The sequence below is a fragment of the Seriola lalandi genome, unplaced genomic scaffold (assembly GCF_002814215.2).
Source record: "Seriola lalandi dorsalis isolate HSWRI2012SDOR001 ecotype SW California unplaced genomic scaffold, Sedor1 jcf7180002054893, whole genome shotgun sequence".
NCBI lineage: Eukaryota > Metazoa > Chordata > Actinopteri > Carangiformes > Carangidae > Seriola > Seriola lalandi.
Window position 1 is genome coordinate 637182 of NW_019525445.1, and position 13175 is coordinate 650356.

General features: G+C 40.1%; 1 protein-coding gene across 1 annotated transcript in view; it reads left to right on the forward strand.

Annotated features, from left to right (window-relative positions):
* nsg2 (neuronal vesicle trafficking associated 2) overlaps positions 1–12717 on the forward strand; it is a 39493-nt gene extending 26776 nt beyond the window's left edge. Inside the window, exons 4-5 of the mRNA XM_023429354.2 lie at positions 7217–7327; positions 11041–12717. Coding sequence (XP_023285122.1) covers positions 7217–7327; positions 11041–11262 — 333 coding nt within the window. The 3' untranslated portion in view covers positions 11263–12717. The remainder of the gene's footprint in view (positions 1–7216; positions 7328–11040) is intronic.
* Positions 12718–13175: the final 458 nt, after the last annotated feature.

Consider the following 13175-nt stretch of genomic DNA (forward strand, 5'->3'; position numbering starts at 1 on the left):
CACTGGACTAAACTACTTGCATGCATGTAAAGTAGTTAGACCTAGCTCCAGCTCCACCAGCTACAACAGGAAAATGCTGCTTATACATTAATGAACCAGTATTAATAATGTAATATATAAAGATATATCAGTCCCAGAAAAAGTACTTTCACTTTAATACATTAAAGTACATTTTCCTGATATAATAGATGCAGAATTTTTTTGTCATAGTGGATGGTTTTCACACTACTTTTACTTGAAGGAACCAGATGCTTCATCGACCACTGCAAAAACCACAAGATTTAAAAAGCTGGTTCAGAGCCAGAATGCCCACCGCTGTCGTTTGCCAAACTACTTTAGTTCCTGATTTTCAAACATCACCAAGCAGCCCTGAGGCGTTAATGCAATACTCCATTTATTTTTTTTCTGTCATCATTTACATAATGCCCTCATCCATAACCTGCACATTTATATTCCATGTACAGTGACAGAGTAGGTAGGGGCTCTGTGTTTGGCTCAAGGACACACAGGGATCAAACCTGTGACCTTTCAGTTATCGGTCCTTGTTTCCACTCACTTGCCCTAACAGGTATCCTGCGACCCACTTCATTAATTTCAACAGTGCAAAACTGCCTTAAGAGGATAAGAGGGTATTTCATTTACAAGTTTATATAGCTTGCTGATCCCTGACTTAAACGCTTATACATGTGACATATTGGTGAAGGCTCAGTGTCTCGGTTAGAGACTTCAGCAGGACACATTTCCATCCACACTGCTGAATCTTGAGGCTACACTGGTTGGTATGTTCCCAGAGGGGATGAATGAAGAATGTTTTTACTTAAATCTGCATTTTAATGTTCTGAGCTGAGCTGTATGAACAATTTGATGTCTGACATAATCGTTTATATTAAAGCTGCAGTGTGTAGCTTTTTTTCTAATATTCTTCAGTTGAAATTTGCTCCAAAACATATCTGAATGTGCAGAGGTACATCAAAGACCCAGGCTCACTGAGCAGCCCAGCAGCAGCACAGAGATATAGAAGTTTTTGAGCGAGCCTCACCGGTCTAACGAATCAGAGAGGGCCAAAGTCAGGGGAGGGGAGCTCATAGACGTCAGTCAGTGCATGAACGAGCTTCTGGTCGACTGCTGCTCTCACACTGAGGCTTCGAGCTAGTGTGAGTTGCTGCAGGACGTACCCCAGGCTGGACAGCTCCTGATTCCTGCACGAGCTGAAACACTTTACAGAGAAGGGAGAGAAAAATACCTACAAGTTCAATGTAGTCCCAAAACCCAAAACACATGCAATTTACAAGGATAGGACAGAGAAACTCTCCAAAACCAAATCCATTTCAACTTGTTTTTGTGGTGTGTTTTTATCTGTTGTAATAAAACGTAGCCACATTGTGAATAAGTGGTCATTTGGAGGAGGACACTCAATTGTTCAGGTGATCAGACAGGTTGTAAACAAGCCAACAGTTATGATATCATCTAAACCACATTATGTGTGTGTGCACTTGTAATATTGGTAATAATACCACACCCAACAGCAAAACTGTGTGCACACAACTACAGGAAGGAGGGTAAGTGAAATTTGAATCAGGAATTTGGTCTATAGACGGATATTAAGTCATTTCACCATTTTCTGAGGGTTTGAGACTCATTTGTCCTTTTACTGTTGGATGTGAAAATCTGGTGAACATGCATTGGCTTTTTGCTGCAATCTGACCTTTAAGCTTTTTAAATTTATTTTCTTAAGGGGAGGCTTTCTCTCCGCTCTGGCTCAACCTGTCAAGAAGTTCATTAATTTCATTAATCAACAAACTTGCCCGGAGGGCATTACAGATTATTACAGCCGAGATAAAATGTATTTAATATCTAAAAGACTAACTTTTCACATTTGATATTAATAGCTCTTTTTATGCACGTAGCTCAGCATATCTTGCACGCTGCAGAGAACACAAAAGAGCAGGATATATCCATGAAAAAAAACAGGGAGCTGAGCCTCCTTTGTGCTGCTACCGAGAAGGTGTCAGAGGGGTAAGAGGAAGATGAATGAAAAATAGTTGTTTATGCTTTTAGTGGTGGTATTGATTGATGCATCAACTGATATCCCACTGTGTTTGCTGCCCACCTGCCTGCCTGCCTGCCTCTCTGTCTGTCTGTCTGTCCGTCTGTCTGTCTGCGCCACCTGCTACCAAGAGAGGCAACGAGATTCTCCATCTGCCCCTGGATCTCTATCATTTGCTCTCTGTCTGCCTTTTTGCTCACTGCTTTATTATCTCTGTCATCTCCTCCTTTATTTCTCACTTTGCTCCCTCTGTCGCTCCGTTATCTGTTTTTATCAGCGTCATTTTTCTCTCACATCCCTCTCCTTGTCACACACCCACCTCTCCCCTATCTTCTTTTTTCTCTCTCTCTCTATCTTGCAGACACACACACACACTTACATATTCTCCTCTTTTCCTCGAGTGAATCTGAGGAGGTGTCTGCTCCCCCATATGGCCTGTCAAGTTCCAGCAGTGAGAGTGTGGGTGGTGTGGTGCAAGCTAACATAACATGGTGTTATGAAAAAAAAAATAAAAACAGGAGAGAAATCATATGTTGTACTGTGGTGAAATAGGCTGTGAAACAGGATCTCCATTCAGGAGACTGCCTCTGAACTCATGATGCACCGTGCACAGCAATAAATAATTAAAGGGAAATGTATTTCGTGGAAATGAGACATATACTGTATGAAGCAGGGTTTTCTTTTCTATGTCCAAAGGCATAAGCAAAATTGTGGTGTGTGCTATGAAAAATGTGGGTAAACATAAACAATAGGTGTAGATGCTTAATCTGCAGTCAGAGATGAGAAAGCAGGGGAGCAGAGGAACAATCCTACTGGATCTTCAGTAATCCGGTTTGATTGTTTGTCTTTCTCCATAATACAGAGCTGTCTGCAGCTGCACCTGCCTGTTGTTTCACTGATAGGACTCTGTGATGCAAGAACAAAAGACAGGGAAAATCGTATGTATCAAAACAGTAGCATATAGTTCAATTTGGAGTTTTATAGCTCAAAGTAGATAGCATTTTATTTTCAACAAAATGTTAAAGGAAAAATTTGGGAGATGTACTAGTTCACTGTTTTGCAGAGATATACACCACTCGCTTTTCTTTGCATTAAATATGAAACTACCGGCTAACTTAGCTTAGCATAAGGAATGGAATCAGGAGGAAACTGCTAGCCTGTCTGTCTAGTCTGTTCAAAGGTGACAAAATCTGCCTAACAGCACCTTTAAGCTTTCTTTTGATCCACGCAGAACACATAGTTTAAAAATGACATTTCCTATGGGGTCATGTACCTGACTATTTCTTGGTTGGGACTAATTGTATATCCTGGAGTCTCCACTCATTACCTGGCAGATGCTGCAAAGTAGCTCCTTATCTGACTTAGCCTAAACTTTTGCACATGCCACTACTGTTACTGATAATTTTATTTTTCCAAGTTCATGACATAAAAAGTAACAGTGCATTAACATTTGAAGAAGGGGTCATTTTTAATGTCTGTTTGGTGCAGGGCTTGTGTTCCTCTTTTCACTTCAAAAACTGACAATATATGTGATTTGCCCCAGGGTGGGCAACTCAGCAACAAAGTGTATAAAATGTCCTAAACTTTTCCTTTACGTTGTCTTTAGGGTGCCACCTCATTTTGTTTCAAAGATGAGATCTTTGTGATCGTTATTATCAATTTATTTAATGAGATTCTTTCATATCAAAGTTAACTACCTGTTAAATAAAATAAAGTACTGCTGCACAAGGAACATTGAACCTGTGAGGTTTCACTTCACAGTGTAATATAAAAAGGCTACGAGATGTGTCCGTCTTTTCAAGTTTTATCTGTGTTCAGTTTTAATTTTGCTTTCAAGTTTTAATTTGTCAGTTCCAATTTCATTTGGCAGTGGTGGTGAAAATGCATTTTTTTGAATAAAAGCCCCAAAAAAAATGAATGGGAAAAAATGATGTTTTTTTTTATGCATGTGAAGAGACACATGGGGTTTCTATCGACCCTGGGTGGATTCGGGGAAACGATTAAAGCCCAGCGGGCACAGTCACCTGCCATGCAGTCAATCCAATCTCTCCTGATGGAGCCAATCCTTGTTAAGGACACGTTGTTCTTTGTCCAAATTATAGCCGCTTGCTGCGTGCCTACCTGCATCCAAGAAAAACAAACGCCTGTCTGTTATCTGTGGCGCACAGAACACAGGATGATGGTTGTGTTGGTGGCGATAGTGGTGTAGGATGGCACATACTGCAGCACTAATGACACAACAGCCACATCGAAAATGGGATGATGGTGATGTGAGTGGGAGAAACTGCCATGTAGGGAAATATCAGGGCCTCATATTGACCTGCAAAGCTTTTTTCTGCTCTATTTTGTTCTATTCTGTGACCACACCCTTGGCACAGCTTCAGCTGATATCAGGTAAATAAGTGTAAGAGTGTTATCTTATCATAGAGGAATATTGCATCAGGCCAGCAGACACCGGCAGCTAAAAGTATGAATCCACTTCATGCATGGAGGGAATCTTCATCCTCGAGCTGTGGTGTTGCCCTGACGACCTCCTAAGGTTTACTGCGGAGTTCAGCCAGATTATAAATAATGGAGAAAGGTCAGGATAGATTTTTAATGGATTTGTACACCACATGGCTGCAGCTGCATCAACAGGGATTTCAGAGCGATCATTTCTATTATAGAGGGTATGTTCTGGCTTGAACTGTTGCTCCGACTGCTGCTACTGCTGTGTTGAATCATTGAATGTTAACACAGGCCATACTCTCCATGACAGTGTGTTCATCCCACTAATCTGTTTAATGTGCATGTGTATGTGCAATGTCATAACCCAATATTAAGTATCATTAAAGAGCGGCTGGACCACATATTCTGTAGGCAGCGGTTTCATTCAGTAAGCAATCTGCTGAATGACTATCTCAGTGTCTGATAAATCATTCAAATGCATATATGGAGACAAATTTCCTCCATTTTAGTTGAGCAACAGAGCAAATCTCCTCAGTTATTAGCGACTGCAGTCTTCATTTCATGTTTCAAAGTGTCTGAGCAAAGTTGGGTCTCTCCATGCACAGAACACTCTCATTGCTCGCTCCATGATATGAGGAGCTTTACAGTAATCCCTCTTCTTAATAAGCCATTTCATGTACTCCACTATTCAATTGGGGGTCAGGGTGGGTCTTAATCAGTCATTCCACGTCTGTTGCCGCTCCAAAAGGCGGATCGCCGTGACTTTAAGATGTGTCCCCTTAATGTATCGCAGTGTGTGATGTGGGAGATGTAATTTACCAAGAGTGTCAGCGGCAACCAAGGCTGAGAGTCGTGTCCCCCAGTTGACACCAAGTAAACAGTCACTTAACTTGCGAGTCCCTGTCCACCCCCATAACGCTGATGGAGACTGATGATCACACCCACGTGTAATTGCTCTGACGTCTCGCTGTGACAGATCGTATAGAGAGCAGGAAATTGCTGATGGCTTTAATGCCGGTCTCTGACTAGACATGAAAACAGGAAATTAGAGATATTCACCCATTACAGAAGGTTCTATTTTCAACTCACTCACTGGGGTAAATCTGACTTTTTAGTGGCATTTTAAAGACACATTCATGCAGGCATATGCCCGCTCCACACACACACATAGGCTACCAATGGTGGCATTTATGGCTTGGCAGACAATACCATTTTTAAACACAGCTATCCTTTGCACTTCATTTACATAATTCTAATTAAATGCTGGCTTAGAAGCACCCGATCATGTTGTCAAGTCAAAGGTAGGAGGAAGCAAATCCTTTTATATGTTAATCAGCTTTATATGACATTGTCTAGCCTGCCAGGGAAATAAATATTTCACACCTCAAACTACACAGAGACATCAATATGCAGGAATAAATGTATTATTTCCATCATTTTAGATTAGCTCTGCTTTTGCTTACTATTAAGCATTTTTTCACACTGCATGTATTTTGATTCTGTACAAATGCTTGTCCAAGCAAACGCTGATAACATTTCATAGTTCATTGTTGTGGAAACTGACCAGAACATTTTAGTTTGTTCCAGTTTTTTTTTTCCTAAATTATATATTTTGTTTAGACCAGCTATTGAATGGCTTAATTTGCACACTTGAGTGCCTCAGAGCTGCTTGCAGTGTCAGAAAATGCGATTCATAAATCTGTTCACCACCAGTGAGAAAAAGAAGTGCCCCCCCTCTCTTTTTTATGCTTCTGGCTGTAAACAGCTGGAAACATTCAGAAAGTAGATGAAGGTTGTAATTGATTTCTCTTGCTGACTGGAGAGCACCGACAGTCAGCACAGGTTTGATGGCAGGAGCTACACTGGTTGATTCATGAGAGCTGATTCAAAAACAAAATACCCACAACTGAAATCATCATCAAAGTAAAACTCAGACATTTCAGTTGCTTTGGACAGAAGCGTCTGTCAAATCAATGTAATGAATGAATAATAATAGTCCACTGAAAATTGATAGACAAATTAATTCTTGCCCAGTCCTACTTTGATAGACCTTTATGGAAACACAGCTTGTTATAATTAAGTTCTGCATATTGAGCTCAGGTCATATGACAAAATTTCACCATCTGCGTAACAGGAGGTGATATCATTGAGGATTACAGGAAGATTTTAGGAAAGCTGAGACAGGTCTGCAGTAGCTGTACTGAGACTACTTTGTTCTTTCACTTCTGCAGGACATTGGTAATTTAATGAGGAAGGAACCTCATATTAAATAATGAAATAAATAATGAAATTAACGATTTTATGAATGAATTGATCTGTGTCCAGGTATGTAATGTAAAAATAGAAAACAAGCACACAGGTAAACAGTGGAGTAATTTTATTCTCATATGCTACTGACTTGGTGCCTTATTTTTATCCAAACTGAGGCGGCTGTGTCCGTGGAAACAAAGCAGTTTTAACAGTGACCTGAGTCATTCATCATGTAACTCAACAGGAACACCTTGCCTCGAGGAGCCATTGACCTCAGTCAGCAGCATCTTACCATTTATTATGATTACACACACACACGCACACACAGACACACACTAGTGCACACACTCCATCTTTCTCACTGTCTAACCCTAACCCCGTCTCACATATACAGTATAAACCATACACTCAAAACACTTTTTTATTGCTGTGGCGCACACACACACTGACCAGTGTTTGTCCTCCCTGCAGGTGACGATCCTGATCATCCTGGCCCTGGCCTTCCTCGCCTGCATTGTGTTCCTGGTGGTTTATAAAGCCTTCACCTATGACCATGCCTGCCCAGATGGATTCATTTATAAGGTAACAGCCATAATTGGCCTTTATTTCATTTTCTAGTGTTACAACACATCACTCCACAGCCCTGAGATAGACAGGTGGTTAACAGTGCAGTGGGTCATGAGATAGCCTCTTCACAATTAAATAGGTCTGTAACTAGTGATTACTGTATGTGCTACTGTTCATGTTAATGGTATACATTAATATAAACAGTTGCTTGTTAAATCAAATAGTATATAAGCTTCTCCACTGCAAATGTTTTAATTGCCAATTACTTTGTGACAAATAAATAACTGAACAATATATACAGCTCCATTGCTTCACATTGTGTGAAACAAAGAAAAACCCTCACTGATGCGAGCAAGTTTGGTGAGGGTTGATTACATTGGCTTGTGAGACAAGCCCTAGCACATGAATGACAGGCACACAGAGAGGGCCGAGAAAGAGACAGACAGGGACAGCAAAAAGTTTATGGATTTTTTGACACTCCACCAGTTCACCAAAGCAGTGGGATTTCTCCCGGTGCACCTTGTAGCCAGTCTGATTTTGACAGACAGGTCCATTGTCAATGAGCTTGTGTGTGTGTGTGAGAGAGATACAGAGAGAGAGCAGGGCAAGGGGGGGCTGAGCAATCAATGCGCTGCACACATGAAATAACATTTTACCCATTTGAAATACAAAAAAAAAATGAAAAGAAAATCAATATGGAGTGTTCAATGTTGATATTGTGGTGGGCCGCTACAAATAAATCAATGTATGTGAAATGTGAAACAGTACACAGCCAATAATGTCCACCAGCCCAAGGTACTCGTGTTATCACACCAACAGTCAAATCCAAAAGATTTTCAACTATCAGTGATGTAAAAACAGACAAAAGCAGCAAATCTGTATTTTGATTGAGAAGTGACTAAAAGAGCCCATATTGTATTAAGATGGATGTCAGTTTCTTCTTTGATTATAAAGCAGGTCTAGGTTCTATATTAATACAGAGAAATGCACACAGCCTGTATTCAGAAACCGAGCATAAAAACAAGCATTCAGGACTTCTGTAACTTTGTGATGTCACAACAAAGCAGAGTCTCTGCTCTCAGACATGCCCAAGCCCCGCCCACCTGGACCCACTCTCCAACCTTGCAGGATTTGGTTTCTCTGAGTGTTAACCTGAAATCTGCTATATTTTTATTACATAACTCAGAAAACAATCAAGTCAGCCAATTAGATAGTTGGCTCGCCGACCTGTTGTTACTAGAGCTCAGAGAGAAGCCTGAGAGAGGAGATGTAAATCTACACTGAGATGGTTTTTGGTTCTTAAAACCACAAACATATCCACTTCAAATAAAAAACAGGACATGAGTAGAATATGGGACCTTTAATCAGTTAACATTAGTTTGTGTCACTTCAGTAACTGATCTATTGATTATTCGATTCACCACTAAATTCAGTCAGCCATTTTGCCAAATATTCACCTCGCTATGTCCTTGTGCAACACACTGAATCCTCTCTGCCCTTCACGATCTCCTTTTCTACTTTCCTCCTATTAGGATGAGTTCACCACCCAGTCTCCTACGGGAGAAAAAAAAAAAAAAAGCTCCTGCCCTACTTTTATTAATTTGTGAGGTCAGGATACAGGAAGAGGCTAACGAGGATTATCAGTCATCAATCAATGGTATCAGTGGTTTTGTCATGACCAGTGTAATCAAGTGTAATTCGACGCTTTTGTTTCTTGACACAGAAGCTGAAGAAAGAGACTCCATTGAGCATTGAGAGCGATCACATATGTCATTAGCTATGTTGACTATTAGATGAAAATTACACAAATTAGTCTTAATTCCCTATTTTACAATAATTAGTACCACATTATGGATAACTCCTGAAATGTCACATACAGCCATCCTCATCCAAAAATCTCCTGCTCAGAAATGTACTGTGTTACAGTTAAATCTTTTAAGTTTTACCGTCTTCTCCAGCTTCTCCTCTCCTCTCCGGTACTTACAGATTACCCCTGCACTGCACTTATAAGTTTCGCAGTACTTTGTGAGAGGTCACCTTGGAAGTCTGTGTTTCTGGTCAAATCTGGTCTTTTAGGCGGAATAAATCTAGTCACAGGCTCACAAACTCTGCAGGGGCTCAGACTGCAGTCTGCAGAGGTATTATTAGCAGTGCCACATGCATGCGCACCAGGTGCAAAAAGTGTCAATAGAACAACGTGTGCATTCACCTGCACGCACATACACTACACAATGACACATAAGGTTGGAGATATATACAGACTTAAGAATATACATGGGCTCAAAATATGCTAATACACTCCATTATAGCATTATGGGCTCCATTCTCCTCTATATGTTACTACACAGAGCTGTGCTATCAGCTTCAGCTATATACTGTAAGTGGCTTCTTCTTCCTCTTTACTACTCCCACTCATCCAGATTATTGGTTTGAGGCTGTTATTTATGGGGACAGTAAACAGTGTTTTTTTCTTCTCTTCTTTTCAAAGCTATTCAGAGTCCATTACCTGAATTTCTTGTGAGACATTTTTGGTCTCAAGTCAATATTTAGCGTCACTGATGAAAATTCTTTTCGCTGTGTTTTTTTTTTCTTGCTTCAAGAGACTATTCAGCTGCAACATGTAGTATTTAAGGGTAATTCAACGTGCTGTGTCAGGTGTATCTGAATTATATAGAAAATCAGTTCCACTTCTTTTTCTGTTGTTCCATTTAATGGGAACCATGTTGACTGTTTAGTGAGATAAAGCGATTTTTTCAAACATGGTTAAACCTCACAGACTGAGTTGGCTATTCACACACAAAACATCAAACTCAGACAGTTACTTATACTCTAAAAAGTCTGAAAGATGAAGAAATAAGCCGTTTATCAGTTTCCTTTCTCTGCTGTTTAGTGCACATTGTAGTTGAAATTAGCTGAACTTATGTAGGCTTACCGTATATTTTACATTATGATTGGTGGTTTTTTTTCCTTTACAACAAAATGGTATAACTGCACAATTAATATTTTTTATATCAAAACTGTGAATTGAATGAATGCAATTTTCAAATGGCAAGAGCGCTGATTTTAATTGGAACATAATTATACCTAATTAACAGTTTTTAACAACCTGTAGCGAGCAATCGTTTAAGTGGTCAGTGGAAGATTGCTCAGTTGTAGTAAATTAACCTTAATTATGTGCCAAAAAAAAAAAATCAATCTTGTGTATTTTCTGATTAATGCGTTCTGCATGACGTGATAAATTAAGTAGCCTACTTTATTAAGGTTAGAGGACCTTTATTGGCATGGCAATAATAATAAACAGGTGGTGGTGTAACGGTAGTGGTTAAAAGAAACAATGTGAAAAGGTTTGAAACAAGAAATGTTATTTAAAAACTGAACATTTGAAAACAACAACAGCATAGTTTTATCAGATTCTGTGAATGTAGAAACAAGATAAGCTTGTGATTGTACTTACACTACTTATACTAACAACTAACAAATATGGTTCAAAACGATGTATACCCCACCAACAGACTTGTTTTTTAAGTCATGGAAAATAATTACAATTTAAGTCAGAATTGCATTTTTTGTCAGAACATCTGTATTTAGATATTTTCCTCAAATCATTCAGTGCTTTAAAAATTGTTCAGTGGAACTGTCCTATCTTGATAATAGGTAATAAAAAGATGCTAGGTGTAGCACCTTTAACAAAATGTTCTGAACCTCACTCTTCTCTTTCTCTGTCACAGCACAAGCGGTGTATCCCAGCCTCTCTGGAGGCGTACTACGCTGCCCAGGATGCCAACTCGAGGGGCCGTTTCTACACAGTGATCAGCCACTACAGCATGGCCAAGCAGACCACCTCGCACTCTGTCTCCCCCTGGCTTCCTGGAGGGGTTGGGGGGCAGCAGCAGCAGCAGCAGCAGCAGCAGCAGCATGACACTAAACCCCCCAGCAGTGAGGGCCACTGAGTTAGCTGAAGGGTTAAAGGATGTTGTAAACACACACGCAGACATGAAGAAACACATACAGACACAGGCAGGTGTAGACAGACACACACACACACACACACACATACACGCACACAAACACGTAGGAGAATATGTAGAAAACTAGACAAAAGAGATGCACATTAACACAGCAGCTACATATTTAATGCCAATATAGAGTGAAAACATGCATGCAGACATGAAAACACAAGCACACGCTAGGCCATATTCTGATTTACCCTGTCTGCCCATTTCTATGCTCTTTTCTCTTATCGAGGAGCATTTCCCATTGATCTTTTGCTCTCGGGAATATCATCAACTGCTGATACACACTCACATATACAAACACACACACACAAACACACGGTCTGCTCTCTTGTTACCCTCCTCTCATTTATTATTATTGATGGTCATGATATATTTATTTTTTACTGTAATGTATGGATGTTTTGTATGTGATTACCAGGCAACTCTTTGTACAAAGGCACGAGTCAAATGCTGAATTTCACGCTTCCTCTCTGTGAGATTCTTTGGACTTTGGAGTCTTTTTGTTTTTTTCCAAGTGTGTATACTGCAGTTACTGTATATTCATTCACAGCTCCTTTTCTTTCTTGCCATGAGCTGCATAACCTTAGGCACATCTGTCAGTCACCCCACACACACACACACACACACACACACACACACACACACACACACACACACACACACACACACACACACACGTCATATTCCAACCCAAAATACGTCAGTATGGTCTTGTATTGCTGTAATACATTTTTAAATACAAAAGTTCAGCTCTGAGGAAGGCGTAATGCCAATGTCCACATCCACGACACATCCCGAGTGGATTGAATGAATTTTTCCATCATGGCTGTTTGATAGCTCACATTCGGTGACATTTTCAATGTGCTGTGCTATACATTTTAAATCCCCCCCCCAGTGACCCAAGCTGTACATAGAACTGTGCATTCAGGCTAGTTTTTTGTGTATATGCATTGTAGTAGCTTTTATTAAGAGGTTTTTTGTTTTCTTTTTTATTTAGTTATTTATTTTTTTACAGGCCGACAATTCCTCCATGCAAGTTACTTACATATTGCTTCAACTGCCAGTCTTGTAGCTCCATTAAACACAGTGTTGCAGATGGGGAAGGAAATACTGTGCATACCACCGTCCCTCACCAAAACTCTTTATTTTCCGCTGTGTTTCCTTATGTTTATAGATGGGCTTCAACTGCAGCCAAGTTTTGTTCCTGTACTGTTTTTTTTTGTTAGTTTTTTTCATTTTGTAATGTTGGATCCATTGTCAAGAGCGCTTTTATGAGATATTGTGATGTCGTCAGTTAATATGTAGCGATACCTGGTGTAATTTATCAGTGTGCATCCTCGTCCCTCTTCTCTTGGTTTGAATTCAAAATAAAAACAAGCTGTGACCTGTGCTGAGTGTGCCTGTCAGTCCCGCTTACCGCTGTGTCTCTTTAGTGCTCACACGGCGCCTAATGCAGCCCAGAGGCAGTGCAATCTGAATGACAGTGATGAATTTTCATAGGGCACGTCATATTATTCAAATGTTCATACTTCTACTCCAATTCATACTACATCAGAAATGTGGTCTACTGTTCATGTGTGGAACTTTCCACAGCAGTGGAGAGCAGGTTTGTAGGCTGTAATGATGAGCACCTGTGATTGACAGGCAAAAAAATAGCTGTTTCTGTAATAGATAGTGAATATATTTATTTATTCATCTACAGGGCCCTCTGTCAATGGCAGATAAGGCCTCTGTTTTTCTTATGTGCAGCACTAACAACAGTGTCCTCAGTGAGTGACATGAATAGTTGATTTCCCTAATTAGAGGCTTGTATTCTAACGAATCTGTCAGCTGTCTGTGTTTTCTCC